The 16,743-nt window shown below is 42.1% G+C and overlaps 1 protein-coding gene and 1 non-coding gene across 2 annotated transcripts in view; one reads left to right on the top strand and one right to left on the bottom strand.

The window, feature by feature from the left end:
* bmp1a (bone morphogenetic protein 1a) overlaps window positions 1-10,791 on the bottom strand; it is a 62,549-nt gene extending 51,758 nt beyond the window's left edge. Inside the window, exon 1 of the mRNA XM_046870644.1 lies at window positions 10,349-10,791. Within this exon, the coding sequence (XP_046726600.1) occupies window positions 10,349-10,592 (244 nt within the window). The 5' untranslated portion in view covers window positions 10,593-10,791. The remainder of the gene's footprint in view (window positions 1-10,348) is intronic.
* A 1,341-nt stretch (window positions 10,792-12,132) lies between these two features.
* trnag-ccc lies at window positions 12,133-12,204 on the top strand. The gene has a single exon. It is a non-coding gene; the product is annotated as a tRNA-Gly (tRNA).
* Window positions 12,205-16,743: the final 4,539 nt, after the last annotated feature.

The raw sequence follows: 16,743 nt of genomic DNA, 5'->3' as shown, positions 1-16,743 counted from the left end.
TCTTTTGTTTGGCCGAAAAATGCAATATTTTCAAGCTTTCCCGGAAATACTGTTTCAGCAGGTGGCAAATTAGAACAAGCTGAAGAGACATCATCTATTTTGTGAGAAGAATATTTCTAAATGTAATTCACCAGGTCCTGTACTCTCTCTCTTTTGTACTGTGTTGATGCAAAGACCAGAAAAATCCTCAGGCTTTTCGTCGCATTTGTAAAACATCGCCCCCCTTTTCCATTTAGAAACCACATAGTGGGTGTAAACTTTTATACTGCAAGATCGGGATGTCTGTTTTCTATCCACATTATACAGATATTCATATGCTTTTTCAGAGTGGGCTGCATCATGTTTTTTGGGTTGTGGTGTGTCTTTGCTGGAATAGGAGGAGTGTTAAGGAGGTGTTAAGGAGGGGTTTGAAAGGGGCCAATACCATGTTTAATCCAAGACTTACTGAAAGCGTGTGTTATAATACATCATCATTACTGTACAGAGTTCTCATCTGTGAGATATATTAAAAAAGAAATGCAAACGCACAGGCCGAAGAAGCTATGGATTCGAGATGTCAGATAAGCTCTGCCGACAATCTAATTTCTGTAAATTTATTAAACCATTCTCGAAGAGTACACGTCATCCTCTGAGTATCAAATGGTCACCTTTACTCCTTTATTCTGAGTGGAAAACATGCCTGGCTATCTTACAACAAATCTCCAAATGGTTTTTGGGTGGAAGATAAGAAACATGCTATACTTTATAAAACTATGTGAAATGGGAGTCTTACCACAAGGCAATGATCCAAAATACTAGAAACAAAGTGTGAAAGCTTGAGAAGAAAAAGTCTCTGAATGAACAAAGACTGGCCATGTAGCATGGTGTTGCTAAAACAGGCATATCTAGAGCCACCTGATGTTTTTATATATATATATATATATATATATATATATATATATATATATATATATATATATATATATATATTATTATTTTTTTTTTTTAGAAAACCCCAGACCTTTTACTTCTTTTACACATCAGCAAAAGACAACACATTGTTTTTTTTTTTTCATTAAAAGCTGCATTTAAATGTTGTGAATAACACTCAGTAACTATCACTTACATTATAGCTTTACACAAACGTTTCCTCACCATCGTTAAAACAATTCATCATGCTTGTCTTCTGGATTCTTCTACCCTTAGGGCGTACAACCTTTTGCATCCAGCTGTATTTCTAAATGACGGTTAGAGGCTACACACAAGGTTTGAACCTCCAGTCCTAATCCTAGCCTCAAGCATCTGGTCCCGGATCAGCTAGAGTCGCGGCAGCTCGAAGCAATGTAAACAAGCTGTAGCGAGTTAGCCAAGAGAACCCTGAATGACCTGCTGTCACGTCAGCTGGCCGACGCAGACACAGTCTCGAAACCACTGAATTGGCCGAAGCTGGCAAACGCTGAATAACCTACAGTCTGCCGACATCTTCGTCCACATCGTCCTCGCTTTGTCTTGCATCAGCTCTTGTCTTTACTCGCTTACGCCATGTGTAGACGTCAAGGTGTACAGAATAATACACGCACGAGTGTGGTGTTACGGAAAAACAACATATCGGCCGGTAACAAAGATACTGTTTCCACATGCAAATGTTCCGTTGATAGTTTTATACCACAGAAAATAAGCAATTTTAAAAAAACAAAATCCAAGGCAAGTTGTCATTGCGACAGGGGAACCCAGAGCAACGTCTTCTGTCACGAGAACTTTCACATCCCATAACTTACAGAAATTTTGATTATATGGTTCATCCATTTGTCATTAGCCACAAGTTATTACAATTCGGATAGGATGTTAGTATAGACTGTTTCGAGAGCTTGACGAATCAAACACACAGCGGAGAAAGGAAGCTGACATTTCCGCGGTTTCTTCGAATCTGCTCCGCTAAAGCATTACATGAAGCGCAAACAAACCCCAGGCTCCTATTAATCCCAGTACCTCGAAGGAGCGCCAGATGTTGTGAAGTGACACCCAAAGGGTTGTACTGACTTCATCGTGTTTACTACACGTGACAAATCTTTATTACTCATCGCAGCGCTGGCACTCAGGCACAGCTTTTCTTCGCCGTAGAGAAATGCAATGGTTCTGAGTGATCCCCATGGCGAAAAAATGGTAAACAGGAAATGCTTATGTGCCATGGAAGGGTGGGAATCCCATTCCATCTCTTTTAGAGTAAATAAAAACTTCCACAGATACAAAACAATTGACTGGTAAAAGCGAAAACGTCACTCAGCCCAAAAACAGGTGGTCCTGTTCAAATTCAGTCACGTCGCGTTGTGTTTAAACAGCTGCGTAACGTGGTGATGATGTCTCAACATTACGTTAGACACGATCCAGGATCTTGGATTCGACAACTCCCATTTTAATAATGACAATGATAATAATTCCATACACACCTCTATTAAAATGTTCGAATGACCAGCCATAAACACATGACGTGTGCAACTGATATTCTGGCAAAGAGGAGACGATTATTATGCACTTTTTTGGAAGGAGTCTCCAGTGTCAGTGACTGTTTATAACCTGCTATAATGTATATTATATGGAGAAAAGTTTATGGACATCTAAATAAGACTTGATTTAATCCCCATATCCTCTTATTATAAGCTCCAGTTTTCTGGGAAGATGTTCCACCAGATTTTACAGAGATTTGTGCTCATTCAGCTACCAGGGTGTTCAGTAAAGTGTGTGTAGGTGTAGGTGTTCAATAGTGTTGGAGATCTATAGCAGGAGATCTTCCACTCCAACCCATGTAGAGCGTATGTTTGTGCTGGCTTTGTGCGAAGGCGCATTGTCATGGTAGAACAGGTTTGGGTCTCCTAGTTGAAGTGAACGGAAAATTTCATGCCACCGCTTCCAAAGACGTCCTACACGATTGTGTGCCTCCAACTAACAGTTTGTGGAAGAACCGCGTGTGGCTGGAGAATTAAAATGCTTCAGTACTTTTGTCCATATAGCATAAGTGATAATGAAAGACACACATTTTAACGTGACGGATAAATCGCACGACGTGTCGTTCTTTACTCACGAACTGCGACTTGTAAACTTCCAAAGGCCTCACGTTTAAATCGCTACTCAGCGTAGAAAACGATTCGAATCAACAAGAACACGAATGTTAGCTCTCTGGGCGAAAGATAAAGAGTGGAACTGATTCGAAAGGAAAGCTGCTGAATCCTGCGTGATCTTTTAAAAAGCTGCTGGAATGTGCTCGTGGCCTGGAAACCCACGCTATCAGGGAGTCGGGGCTTCGGATTCTCTGCTCACTGGGATTTCACATCAAACGAGTCGCAAATTAATTTAAACTCGTGTTACGGTGTTTTGTGTAAAAAAAAAATAAAAATGAAGAAAAAAGTAAGACTAATTAACACGTCTTTATCTCGCAGACAGACAGGGACAATCGGTTCACTTTGTGAATGCAGATGAGAATGAAAAGAAACGACACTGTATGCGAGTGTTTGTGTCTCTCTCTGTCTTTCTTTTTCTGTCTCTGTGTGTGTGTGTGTGTGTGTGTCTCTTTCTGTCTGTCTGTGAGTGTGTGTCTCTCTCTGTCTTTTATTTTTGTGATTGGATATTTCTCTCTCTCCTTCTTCCTTTTTGCCCCTCTGTGTGTGTGTGTGTGTGTGTGTGTGTGTGTGTGTGTGTGTGTGTGTGTGTGTGTGTGTGTGTGTGTGTGTGTGTGTTTCTGTCTTTTGTGTGTGTATGTGTCTCTTTCTATCTTCTTTTTCTGTCTCTCTTTGAGTGTATGCGTCTCTTTCTGTCTTTCTTTTTGTGATTGGATATATTTCTCTCTTCTTCTTTATCTGTCCCTCTGTGTGTGTGTGTGTGTGTGTGTGTGTGTGTGTGTGTGTGTGTGTGTGTGTGTGTGTGTGTGTGTGTGTGCGTGTATCTTTCTGTCTCTCTGTGAGTCTTTGTGTCTCCTCTGTCTTTCTCATTTGTGATTGTATATGTTTCTCTCTTTCCATCTTCCTTTTCTGTCCCTCTGGGTGTGTGAGTCTCTTTTTCTCTCTTTGTGAGTGTATGTGTCTCTCTCTATCTTTCTTTTTTGTGATTGGATATATTTCTCTCTCTCCATCTTCTGTCGCTCTGTGTGTGTGTATGGATTGTCCCTCTGCGAGTATAAGTGAATGTGCTTCTCTCTTCCTGTCTTTCTTTTTCTGTCTCTTTGTGAATACTGTCTCTCGTTTTCTCTTTAGTCCTTCTTTTTCTCCTTGTCCACAGACAGACATGGACAATCCCTTTTCAAAAGCAGCCATTTCTCTCGTTCTCACTCTCTCTAGACTCCAACACCAACCAGCACGCTTCTGTAACCTCCAGGAGACCCTGGATAACACTTGAGTTTTCTTTCTTTCTCTATTTCTTACTTTCTCTCCATCTGTTTCTTATTCTCTGGTGTGTGTGTGTGTGTGTGTGTGTGTGTGTGTGTGTGTGTGTGTGTGTGTGTGTGTGTCTTTCTATACATGTGTCTCTCTTTCTCTCACTATCTGTACATCTGTCTATGTGCTGTGCCTCTCTGTAGGTATGTGTCTCTGTGTGTTTCTTTATGTATCTGTCTTTCTCTGTGTCCTTTCCCCCCTCTCTCTGTACATCTGTCTTTCTTCATGTGTTTTTTCTCTATTTGTCTCTCTTTCTCGCCGTATGTGTCTTTCAGTGTCTCTCATGTGTCCCCCTGTCTCTGTCCTTCACTTTTTTTGTCTGTCTATGTGTCTTCCTCTGTTCGAGTGTGTCTTATTCATTGAAACTCTCTCTGAGTGTCACTCTCAATGTCTCCATCCACTCTATGCATCCGTCTCTCTCAGTGTCTCTTCAGCGCTCTCAGAGTCGGTGTTTGACTCTTCTTCATGTCTTAACCGGTCTCTCCTCCTCTCCCTCTTTTGCTCCTCATGCATAAGGCGTCCTTTTTGTCTGCCTCGCTGCTTGTCTGACTCACTTTTTGGATATTTCTCAGTGTTTCTCTCTCTCACTCTCTCTCTCTCACTCATACATTCTGTCTCTTTCTGTCATGAGTCTCTGTCTTTGAGTGTTGCTTACTCTGTCTCTGTCCCCTGCTCTCTATTTGATTAAGGAACTCTATGCATCCATCTCGCAGTGTCTCACAGTCAGTCTCTCTCTATCTGTCTCTTTGCATTTTTCTCAGTGTTTGTCTCTCTATGTCTCCATCTCTCTCACGGACACATTCTGTTTCTCTGTCACGTCTTTCATGCATGGGTCTCTCTCTGTCTTTGAGTTTTGCTCACTCCGTCTCCATTGCTCTTGCTCTTTTTGACTGTTGCACTCTATGCCTGTGTCTCTCAATGTCTCACTGTCTGTCTGTCTCTCTCTCTCTGTTTCTATCTGTGTCTCTCTCTCCCAGTGTCTCGCTCACTCTCTCAGTAGTCTCTATCTCTCTTTCTTACTCTCTCAGTCTCTCGCTCTCTCTCTTTGTGTTTCTATCTGTGTCTCTCTTCCTCTTAGTGTCTCTCTCTCCCTTTCTCACTCTTTCAGTCTCTCTCTCTTTTGCCACTCTGGCACAGCAGTACAGTTGTACTGACTGCACGATGCCACTCGCTCTGGCACCGACCTCGGCTCCTCATTCTCGTGGTTTTCCGCCCTGCACCCGAAACAGCTGGAGGAAAACCAAAAAGACTGGAATATATTTTCCAGGTTGAAAGCTGGAGTGAGGGAGTTTCAGGTCAAAGTGCATCATCCTCTGTCTAGTATAAAAAAAACCACACGAAGGAAAAGTAGGTGCATGTGTCTGAGAACTGAAGCACTATATAGGGACAGGAAGTATTACATCGAAGCGTGTGTGTGTGTGTGTGTGTGTGTGTGTGTGTGTGTGTGTGTGTGTGTGTGTGTTAAAGTGCCGTTACCCTAAAGCACTTGGAGGACATCTGTGAAACAGATGAAGGCAGGTTAGAAGCTCTACAATGTTAATAGTGCAGTTCTGACTCCATGAACCGAACACTAGATTATGATTAAAAAGACATGAAAGCTTTATAGAGACCGAGAGCCAAAAATGAGGGAAAATAAAACGACAGAAAAATTTCAAAAATGTCACAAAAATACAGCAACAGTTTTGACTGTTTGGAGTCTCAAAAACAAAAAGTTCAGCTTTGCAAAAAATTGTCCAAACTCCCCATCTTGTCAGTCTATGTCTTTCTTTTCTCTCTCTCTCTCTCTCTCTCTCTCTCTCTCTCTCTCTCTCTTTACTTTTTCTGTCTCTCTGTGAGTGTCTCTCTCTCTCTCTCTCTCTCTTTCTTTTTTGTGTCTCTATGAGTGTATGTGGGTCTTTCTTTCACTGTCTTTTCCTGTCTCTCCCTAAGTGCATGGATGTCTGTTTCTCTGTCTTTATGTCTCGGTCATTCTTTGACATTCTGTCTCTCTTTGAGTGTATGTAACTCTGTCTCTTTCTGTCTTTCTTTTCTGTCTCCTGTGAGTGTGTATCCCTTTTTTTCTCATTGTATATGTCTCTCTCTGTCGTTCTGTGAGTGCTCTATATGTCTATATTCTAGATTTCTCTATTCTCACTGTCTTTCTTTTTCTTACTGTATATCTCTATATCTTTATCTCTATCTATGAGTCTGATTGTTTGTCTCTCTTCCTCTTGATACTTGAGAGTCTGGTTTGTTCCTTCAGTAAACGCGGCAGAAAACCACATACTTTCACACAGAGCTTCGATCGGACCGACCTGGCAGCTGCCCAACCACAGATCCAATCCTGCAGCCGGTCAGCAAACACACAAGATTCTCCACCTTACTCAGCACCAAGTGCTTCACACACACACACACACACACACACACACACACACACACACACACACACACACACACACACACACACCTCCTTCATCATCAGTAGCCACGTTTATATACACAATTTTTGTCATAATATAATTCAGATTGAAATATTCTGTGTTTATATGAGACATTATCTAATCTGATATGGTGTTTACATGTGTTGTTTATTTATTTCCATTAGTTCTAATGTGTGATAATCTTATGTAAAGCGGGAATTTGTAGGGATACGACTGACAGAAGGTGTGAGGAAAAGAAACTCTGGAAGCTGTGCATCTCTAACAAGCTTCTCAAATTGACCCCTCCTCCTCCGAAAAGCAGAAGCGTGTGGATGACGGTCCGTAGTGAGGACTGGTGGGAGCGAGTTGTTCTGCTGGAATTTAGTGACCTGGAATGGAAACGAATGGAAACGCACAAATCGGCGGTCATTCACAGGTGGACTGGTAGAGGGATTTATGTCCCCAGAAGAAAAGAGCGTCAGAAATCCAATTCGTTAGTGTCCACAGTAATAAAGTCAGTGTATATCTCATCTGCAAGGAAATGATGAATGGGCCGATACGAGATACGAATTCGGATTGGACTTTCAAACCGCTCACACTGCTCCCAAACGCAGCTTGTGAGACCCAATCAGACGTAAGCAACATTCTCAAGCTCATAAAAGTGTAGAAAAACGTGTACAAAAATAGACGTATAGACGTACTGGAACATTGTCCACCATCGAACACATCACCGTAGCAACCAGAGCAAAACAGTGTAAATTAAGAACGATCGAGGATGCGTTGGTAGATCACTGCAGGCAAGTTCTTCCGTCAGTCAGTACAAATAAAAAAAACGGTACATTTAAGTTAACGGCTTCCGCAGGGACCCAAAAATCACCTCAGCGCATGTGTAAACACGCCATCTGGTCTCCGACGTCCAAGGCACGATGTCCTAACCTCCGCCGCGGCACGGACGTTCTTCAAGCACTTTCCCATCAGCCCCGTGGGACAGCAGGGACATGAAAGGGCGAAATAGTTTTCTTTTCGCTGTAGTCGCATAAACCTTAAGAAAAAAAACGGAAAACGAGCCGAGTCCGATCTGAAGCTTGTTCCGAGTTGTTGATTCGCTTTTCTATAATGGCTGCTCTGACATCGGTTTTGCATTTAACGGGGTTCGATCTGATACATCTTTGTTTTTATCGTTACAGAGGCATCAACTAGTAAAACCTGAACGCCGATTTGGAGACATTTTCTGTGGAGACATTTTCTGTGGAGACATTTATTGAAGGGTTATGACCGGCGTAGGTTTTCCACCACAGTGACGTCTTCACTGCCCTTTTTGTGTTTATTTATTTGATTAACTTCAAAACAGACCAATCGACAATCAATGTGCTATGAGGTCACATTCAATCACAGGCTTACAACTTGGCAGTTGAGATTTCAGGGGCCTTGCTCAAGGGCCCAGCCAATGCAGCTTGGTTTGGTGGTGGGATTTAAACTCGTGACCTTCCGAACCGAATGCCTCAACCACTGAGCTAACACCTCCAACAGAAACAAAATCCCTCGTATGCTCAGGGATACTGCCAATAGTGACGATTCTGAATCGGCCCAAAAACAGATGGTTGCGAAGGAACGATTTTATAACAGGAATTAATTGCGCCATGGGCATTTATTACAACATGTCGTTCTCTATTCGAGGGCAAGTTTATAGGTGAATGATTAACGTCATGGGGGTAAACACACACCACAGCACCCTGTCGTCGAGTACCTTCGAACTGCGGATTCTGTTTATCAGTGCAGATTTGGAGTGAAGTTCTGGGTCACAAAGAGAAGAGGCGGTGATGCCCAGCGAGGATGTACTTGTTTACACAGTGGAGGAGGTAATAACGGATTACGGTTTTTTTTTCCGTCGCAGTCGCATTTGGCTCCTTCAACGAATTCCTGTGTTTACGTCTTACGTAAATGGAGCGCCGGCTGAAGCGTCAACAATCGTATCGCGTTTGCGGTACGTCGCCAAGAACCAGCGCAAACGTATAGAAAAAGCCTCCGTGAACTTCCGAAGACAAACAAAAATCCAGAACAACTCGCAAAAACTCAGCGCTCATCTGAAAGGTCGGTGTCTTCTGCGTATCTGTGGGTCAAACCGCGACCAGAATACCAATGGTGTCCTACAGCCACTAGAAATGGGGGACCCTCTCTTTTATTTTTTTTATTTAGAAGGGGTGAAAAACGTAAAAATGAACAGCCAAGGGCCCCCATTCATCTGCAAATGAGGACAAGGCAGAAAGCCGGGTTGTGAAAGAGCGAAAAAGAGCAGGATGAAAGAGAGGGAGGGAGGGAAAGACGCAAAAGAGGAGGACCGGAGCAGGAAAGAAGTTAACTGAGACGGAGATCTCGGAGACGATTGAAGTCCGTGGCCCGGTGAAAGGAGGGAGGGAGAAATGGAGGGAGGGATAGTGTTGCTGAAGGAAGCCCTATCAAATAACAACGCGTCGTTGACGGCAACAAAACACGATCTCGACGAATCCGAAGGCAGAAAAAAAAAATGTGTAAAGTTTTACCATTAAAAAACTCTCGACTGTCAGAAAGAACGATAATGAGGACTTCGGGGGACTGCAGTTAATCGCTACTTTTGAGCCCCCGAGCCACCGAGCTTCGTCTTTTAAATGATATATTGAGGTTAATTAGCCGTCATCGATTCATCTCACCAGTCGTGGAGAACTTCAGTGAAATTCACCCCCATTCCCCAGAGCCTCCAGAGTCCCCAAATGCAGCATCTCTCATAATCCGTCATCAGGGATGTGGTATGATATATGAGCCGATCTCACGTGTCATTTGTGATTGACAAAGTTTGGAAAACCTACTTTTGGACTTTCGCCATAGCAGAATCTAATATCTTATGGTATGCACCTTCTGTGTCACCACATGCACATTGACAGTATGAGATACACACTTTGGCTAGCACTCCAGTGAAGTGCATGATGTTCCCCCACACAATAAACAACCATCATCATCATCATCATCATCAAAAACTAAAGAACACAATATCCAGATGTTGCGTCACTTGCATGGCTACAAAGTTTCACCAGCCCCCTCCCTTTCTTCATTTCCTTTCCAAAAAAAAAAAAAAAAAAAAAGGGAACACAGAGGAGAAAACTTTCCGGTTGTCTCTCTTACGTGTCTCGTGCTACGTGCAAGTGTCGTGATTGTTTTTTTTTTTTACCCCAATATAAAGTACACTGCAAATAAAACAGATTTTGCAAATGCACGCACACATGCATATATTGATGCATATATACACACATGCATGTATGCATGCATATATTGACACGCACACAACCGGGAATCGTGTTTTATATTTTTTCTCGCTTATCTGTCACGGTGCACACTTACGTGGCTCGTGCACCAACAACAAAAAATAAGAAAGAAACAAGAGAGGAGAAAATAAGAAGGTGAAGGAGGAGGAGGGGAAGGAAAAGAAAGGGTGAAAAGAAAAAGAAAAAGAGAAAGAAAAAGAAAAAAAAAACACAGCACGGAGAGTAAACAAACGCCGCGGCTTCTTCTCACCGGCTTTGCACGGGTCTTTGTAGTCGATCACTTCTGGGGGACTCATCATCGCCTCGTCGTAGTAGCTCGGCTCGTCCGCCGCGATCGCCGCGTCCCAGTCGGTGGCCGCGGAAGCCGCGCCGAGGCTCGCGAGCAGCAGCAGCAGCAACAGCGGCGGCGGCACCAGCAAGCAGCGCGTCGCGAGCTCCATGATCCCGGGGAACCAGCGCAGGGACGACACAGTGAGGCGCGCGCGCGCACACATATACACACACACACACACACACGCACGCACACACACACACACACACACACACACACACACACAGACAGACACACACGCGCGCACACGCACACACACGCACGCACGCAGGAGCAAGAGCACGAGCAGGAGCAGCAGCAGCAGCAAGAGCACGAGCGCTCAGATTGCGAAGACTACTTGGAGAGACAGACAGATGAGAGAGAGAAGAAGGAGGGAAGAAGGACTGGAGAAGGGAGGGAGGAAGGGAGGGGAAAATGGGAGGTTTCAGGAGGAGGGGTGGGTGCACGAGATCCCTCTGGAGGGCGGGTTTAACTTTGTGATCTTCGTGATCACTTGAATGTCTCGAACCCACACAACGGATGATGATGATGATGATGATGGACCTCGAAGCATCGAAGTAGCAGTTCAAAAAGTTTGGACGCATCTTCTTCTGCAACATAGTAAAGATATCCAAACTAAAAGAACACGTCAGGAAACCAAAAAAAAAAGTGTTAAACAACCCATAATATATTTTATATTTTCGCATTGTCCAATGTCCTTTTGTCCTTAAGTTGTCTAATTGTCAACAAACAATTAGGACAAACTCATGGAATTCTCTCATCAGATGATCAGAGATGAAGTAGTCATGTGGAGCAGTATTCTAACTATCTTAATGAGTTTCCAGAGGTGCTGAGTGCATGTTGGCTGCTTTTTCTTCACTCATTCAACTCGTTCCAAACCATCTCAGCTGGATTTAGATCTGGTGATTGTGAAGACCAGGTCATCTAATGCAGCCCCTCATCACTTCTCCTTCTTAAAATAATGGCTCTTACATAACCTACAGGTGTGTTTGGGGTCCTGTTGGAAAACAAATGATGGTCCAACTAAGTGCAAATCAGATAGGACTGATATCACTGCAAAATGCTGTGGTAGCCATGCTGCTTAATTGTACCCTCAAATATGACATTGTCACCAGCAACGCATCCCCCATACCATCACACCTCCTCCTCCATGCTTCCCAGTAGCATTCAGGAGCCAACCATTCACCCTCTGTATGTCTAACAATAACAAAGAACCAAACATTTGGGTTGATCAGATTAAAGGATGGTTTTCCTCTGATCTAATGTGCATTATTTTTGTCTCTTGACCCACGCAAGTGTCTTCTGCTTGTTGTTCTTGTGAAGTAATGGTTTCTTTGCTACAATTCGGCCTGACTCATGCAGTCGCCTCTGAACAGTGGATGTTGAATTATGTCTGCCACTTAAACTCTGAGAAGCATTTATGAAAAAATGAGTGATTTCTGAGGCTGGAAATTCTAACAAACTTATCCTGTGCAGCAGAGGTAGCTCTTAGTCTTTCTTTCCTACAGCAGTCCTTATGAGAGCCTCTTTCTTTATAGCGTTTGATTGCTTAGGACACATTTATGGATACATTTAAAGTTCTTGAGATTTTAAAGATTGATTGACTCTTTTTTTTTAAAGAAAGGATTGACTGACTTTTTTCTTGACTTTACTGAGTGTTTCTTTCCATAATATGGATTTGTACAGTAGTTGTAGTAGTGGGTTCCCTGGTGGTCTAGTGGTTTGGATGTGGCGCTCCCACCGCCGCAGCCCGGGTTCGATCCCCGGTCAGGGAACCAACCCCAGCCACTCTTAGTGCCGGTCCCAAGCCCGGATAAATGGGGAGGGTTGCATTAGGAAGGGCATCCAGCGTAAAAACATGTGCCACATGTGTTGTAGTAGTAATAATAGGGCTACTGACTATGGACTTTCCTCTGCACAAGATAACTGATAGCACATTAATAACATTTACTTTTGCAGCATTTGGCAGAGCAACGTACAAAAGTGCTTTAAGTCTCTAGTAATGAATAAATCTACACTGGTACGCCAGATTACCAACTTAATATAAATATAACTCTTGAATTCTACAAAGCAAAGTGCTAAATTAAGTGTTTCAGGAAAAGGTAGGTCTTCTATCGTCTATCTGACTATCTTCTCAGGACATCTAAGGGAAGTTCCTTTCACCACCTCAGTGCCAGAACAGAGAAGAGCAAGATAAGGCAAGAGATGCTATAAATGATCTCTTCACAAGGCACCTGTGAACTGAAAACCATTCCAGGTAAATACCTCATGAATCTGAGAATGAGAGAATGCATTAGTTTGGCATCTAAGCTAATGTAGCTCATTTGTCCAATCTACAATATAAAACATATTCTGGGTTGTTTTAATACTTGTTTGTTCACTACATAAATCCAGACGTGTTCTTCCATAGTTACGATGTTTTCAGTGTTAATGTACAAAGTTGAAAATAATCGAAATAAATGCGTCAAAACTTTAAATTGGTACTATGTATAGTATAAAGTATATATAGGTTCAACATTTGTTCTCCAAAAGCTTACTGAACGTTAAACTCAGCTTCTTTGCCTTTGTTTTTCGCTCTTGCTACCGTATGATCCCGCAGACTTTTCTTGTTCACCTGGAAACACAACGTATTTGTGATTAGAGTGTGTAGTGATTTTGCTAATAACTTGTTAGCATCAAATTTTAGCTCAGTTACAATGGAGTTTCCTGCATTCAAAAAGTTTAATACAATTCAAAATAAAGTCTTAGCGTAGGTACTTTGTGATCTACAAGATGACTTATTTTGAATGGCTATGTAATGGCATGCTGAGGTACATACTTCTGAACATGTCTTATTGATGTTTGTACTTGAACTCACAACAATCTCAACAGAAGTCAAAAGTCTTAACCACTGAGCTACCACTTTCCACATTACACCATTATATCAACTTCTTAGTAATTAACCTTGTATATATCTCAAACAGCGAGGAGAAGTAAACCCCGGTTACACCTCTATGCAAACTTTGAAGCTTGAATTAACCTGAAAAGAATGCATGATGAGCTAGCACGAAAACGAAAACCATCAGGTTCCTCATTCACAGTCCTGGAAGCACACAATATGGATAGAATGTGTTTGCTGTAGCAAACTGAGACACCTGAACCTGTTCCAGCATGAACAAAACAAGCTCCATTAAGAAACAAGGTTGCTGGCATGGAAATATTCGAAATGTCCTCCTCTGAGCCTTGACCTCATCCTCACTGAGGCACCTCTGGGATATGCTTTGTTACATGGGTTGTAATATCCTGAGTGGCCTGCTATAGAGCTCTGACCTCAACCCTTTTTGGGAAGAATTGGAATGTTGACTGCACTCCAGGCCTCCTCACCCAACTTCTTCTTCTTCTTCTTCTTCTTTCGGCTTCTCCCATCAGGGGTTGCCACAGCGGATCATCAGTCTCCATACCCCCCTGTCCTCTACATCTGCCTCTTTCAACCCAACTACCTGCATGTCTTCCCTCACCACATCCATTAACCTCCTCCTTGGTCTTCCCCGTTTCCTCCTTCCTGGAGGCTCCATCCTCAGCATTCTTCTACCGATATACCCCATGTCCGTCTTCTGAACATGTCCAAACCATCTCAATCTCACCTCCCTCGCTTTGTCTCCAAAACGTCCTACATGTGCTGTCCCTCTAATAAACTCATTTCAAATCCTGTCCATCCTCGTCAGTCCCAAGGAAAACCTCAACATCTCCTCACCCAACATCGGTGCTTAATCTCACTAACGTTCTTGTATCTGAATAAACACAAGTTCATGCTCTAAAATCTAGTTCCAAAGTCTTCCCAGAAGAGTGGTGCAACAGCAAAGTGGAGAATAGTTCTGGAACCTATGGATGGTGATGGTCAGGTGTCTAAAATATGACCAGATATGGTATGTAGCATATATGTGTGGAACGTGGGGTTAAAAACAGAGGTCAGTTCTGAGTGAAAATAACTGGACAGATACCTTGACTTTTATAAATATAATAATTTTCCATTATTCACTGTCATATTTTGACCACGATCACGATTGTATGGCTTTTTCTGCTAATTAAGCTTCACTAATTAAATGTTTTACTGCTATATTTTAACTATAACACAGTTAATAGTCTATTCCAAAAATTTGACTAAGTTAGTCTCATGCCAAAAAGTCTCCTTCCTGTTTTACACTGTTAATCACAAGAGTGGGGTTTATTCCAAGTGTAATCACTTTATTCGTAATTTGTCACGAAATGAGTCAACATGCTTATTTCTCAGAGCAGCAGACAGAAGCAGTGACGAGGAAATGCGAAGAAAACGTAAACTGTTTGTATTTGAAACGTAACGTCGTTGCATAACGAGCTGAGTAAGCGCTATGAGTAATAAGTCGTGCTAGAAAGCAGAAGCTAGTGGAGTAATACTGATAAATACGATTATAAGAAATAAGATGTTTATAGAGCGGTAAATCCTCTCGAGCGAGTGAAGAATATTTCAAAACATATGACCGAGGGGGCGTTCTGTAAAAAGAAGACTGTGTTGTTGGATTCTTCATTGAACACTATGAAAGTCCTGCCAGTTTCGCCATTCGGGAACATTCAAGGTTATGAGATTGTACATGTACTGTACTGTAAACTCAACAGAAATTGTGAAATACTTGTCATAAATATTTTAGTTCCTTCGTCTTCTTCGTCTTCTTTTGGCTGCTCCCATTAGGGGTCGCCACAGCAAATCATCCGTCTCTATACCCCCCCTGTCCTCCACATCTGCCTCTTTCAACCCAGCTACCTGCATGTCTTCCCTCACCACATAAACATCCATAAACCTCCTCCTTGGTCTTTCTCTGTTCTTCCTTCCTGGTGGCTTCATCCTCAGCATTCTCCTACCGATATACCCCATGTCCCTCCTCTGCACATGTCCAAACCATCTCAATCTCACTTCCCTCACCTTGTCTCAAACGTCCTACATGCTCTGTCCCTCTAATAAACTCGTTTCTAATCCTGTCCATCGTCGTCACTCCCAACGAACATCTCAACATCTTCAGCTCTGCTACCTTTAGCTCCACCTCCTGTCTTTTACTCAATGCCACTGTCTCTAAACCATACAACATCTCAGGTCTCACCACAGTCCTATAAACTTTCTTTTTCACTCTTGCAGATACTCTTCTATCACAAATCACTCCTGCTATCACTCTTCTCCACCCACTCCACCCTGCCTGCACTCTTTTCTTCACTTCTCTCTCTCTCTCTCTCTCTCTCTCTCTCTCTCTCTCTCTCTCTCTATATATATATATATATATATATATATATATATATATATATATATATTCATTTAGATCTTTGATAACTGATGAGTTTGATTTAACTGTGATTAAATTGCAATTATTATACATTTTTGTTTATTTGTTTGTTTTAATGATCTCAATGAATTCAACTAAAATGATTAGCATACAATAGCATACAATTTAGCATACTACATTTAGCAAATTAGCGTACAATCAATTTCACTTGAAATAACGATCTTTAAGGAAATCTACTTTAATGTAAAAATTCAACCATGTTATTAGTTTCCAATGGGGCGTGTACCTTTGTACGTTCAGTATAATAGTTTGATATATTTCTTTATTAAAATTGTACTTCTCGAGTGATTCTGGTGATGTCACACAATCCATTTTAGTGCTATTTAAATTATTAGATAAGTTCTCAATACATCCACTGTGAAGCAATACTCAGAAAACACATATACAGACATACAAACACTAACACAGGCAGAGATACACACACACACACACACACACACACACACACACACACACACACACACACACACGTGCACGTCCATTTATTGACTTTGAAGCAAAACGATCAATGTTCGAAAGCCCAAACTTTGAACTTGGCTCTTTGGGACGTGACCCGTTCTGAAAGTGGTTATGACAACAACGACAGCATTTCACCCAAACACTTGAACAAACAAAACAGAGATGTTTGAAAACTCTGGGACTTTTTGCGTGTTGAGGACAGGTCGGTTTTCTGAGAAAAATGAAGTTCAGGTGGAATGAGAGTGGAGCTAAAGCTGGATCAATATGTTTATTCTCAGTATTCATACTGGAGTATCAGCACACACAAGTCGAAATGCTGATGTTGAGGTTATTGCAGGTTAATGTCGTAGTGTGTCGTTTGTAAGACAACTTTTATACTTACATAATCTTCCATACTTTTATAAAAAGTGATGTTTGTACGAGTAGTGTATACAGACCTTGTGAAAAGTGTGTAAACACCTAGTCTTATCGCATGCATGTTCCCTTTAGTTCTTTGCAACAAACTCT

Source organism: Silurus meridionalis, chromosome 17, assembly GCF_014805685.1.
Source record: "Silurus meridionalis isolate SWU-2019-XX chromosome 17, ASM1480568v1, whole genome shotgun sequence".
NCBI lineage: Eukaryota > Metazoa > Chordata > Actinopteri > Siluriformes > Siluridae > Silurus > Silurus meridionalis.
The sequence above is the reverse complement of the archived record's forward strand: the minus strand, read 5'-3'. Positions and strand labels throughout refer to the sequence as shown.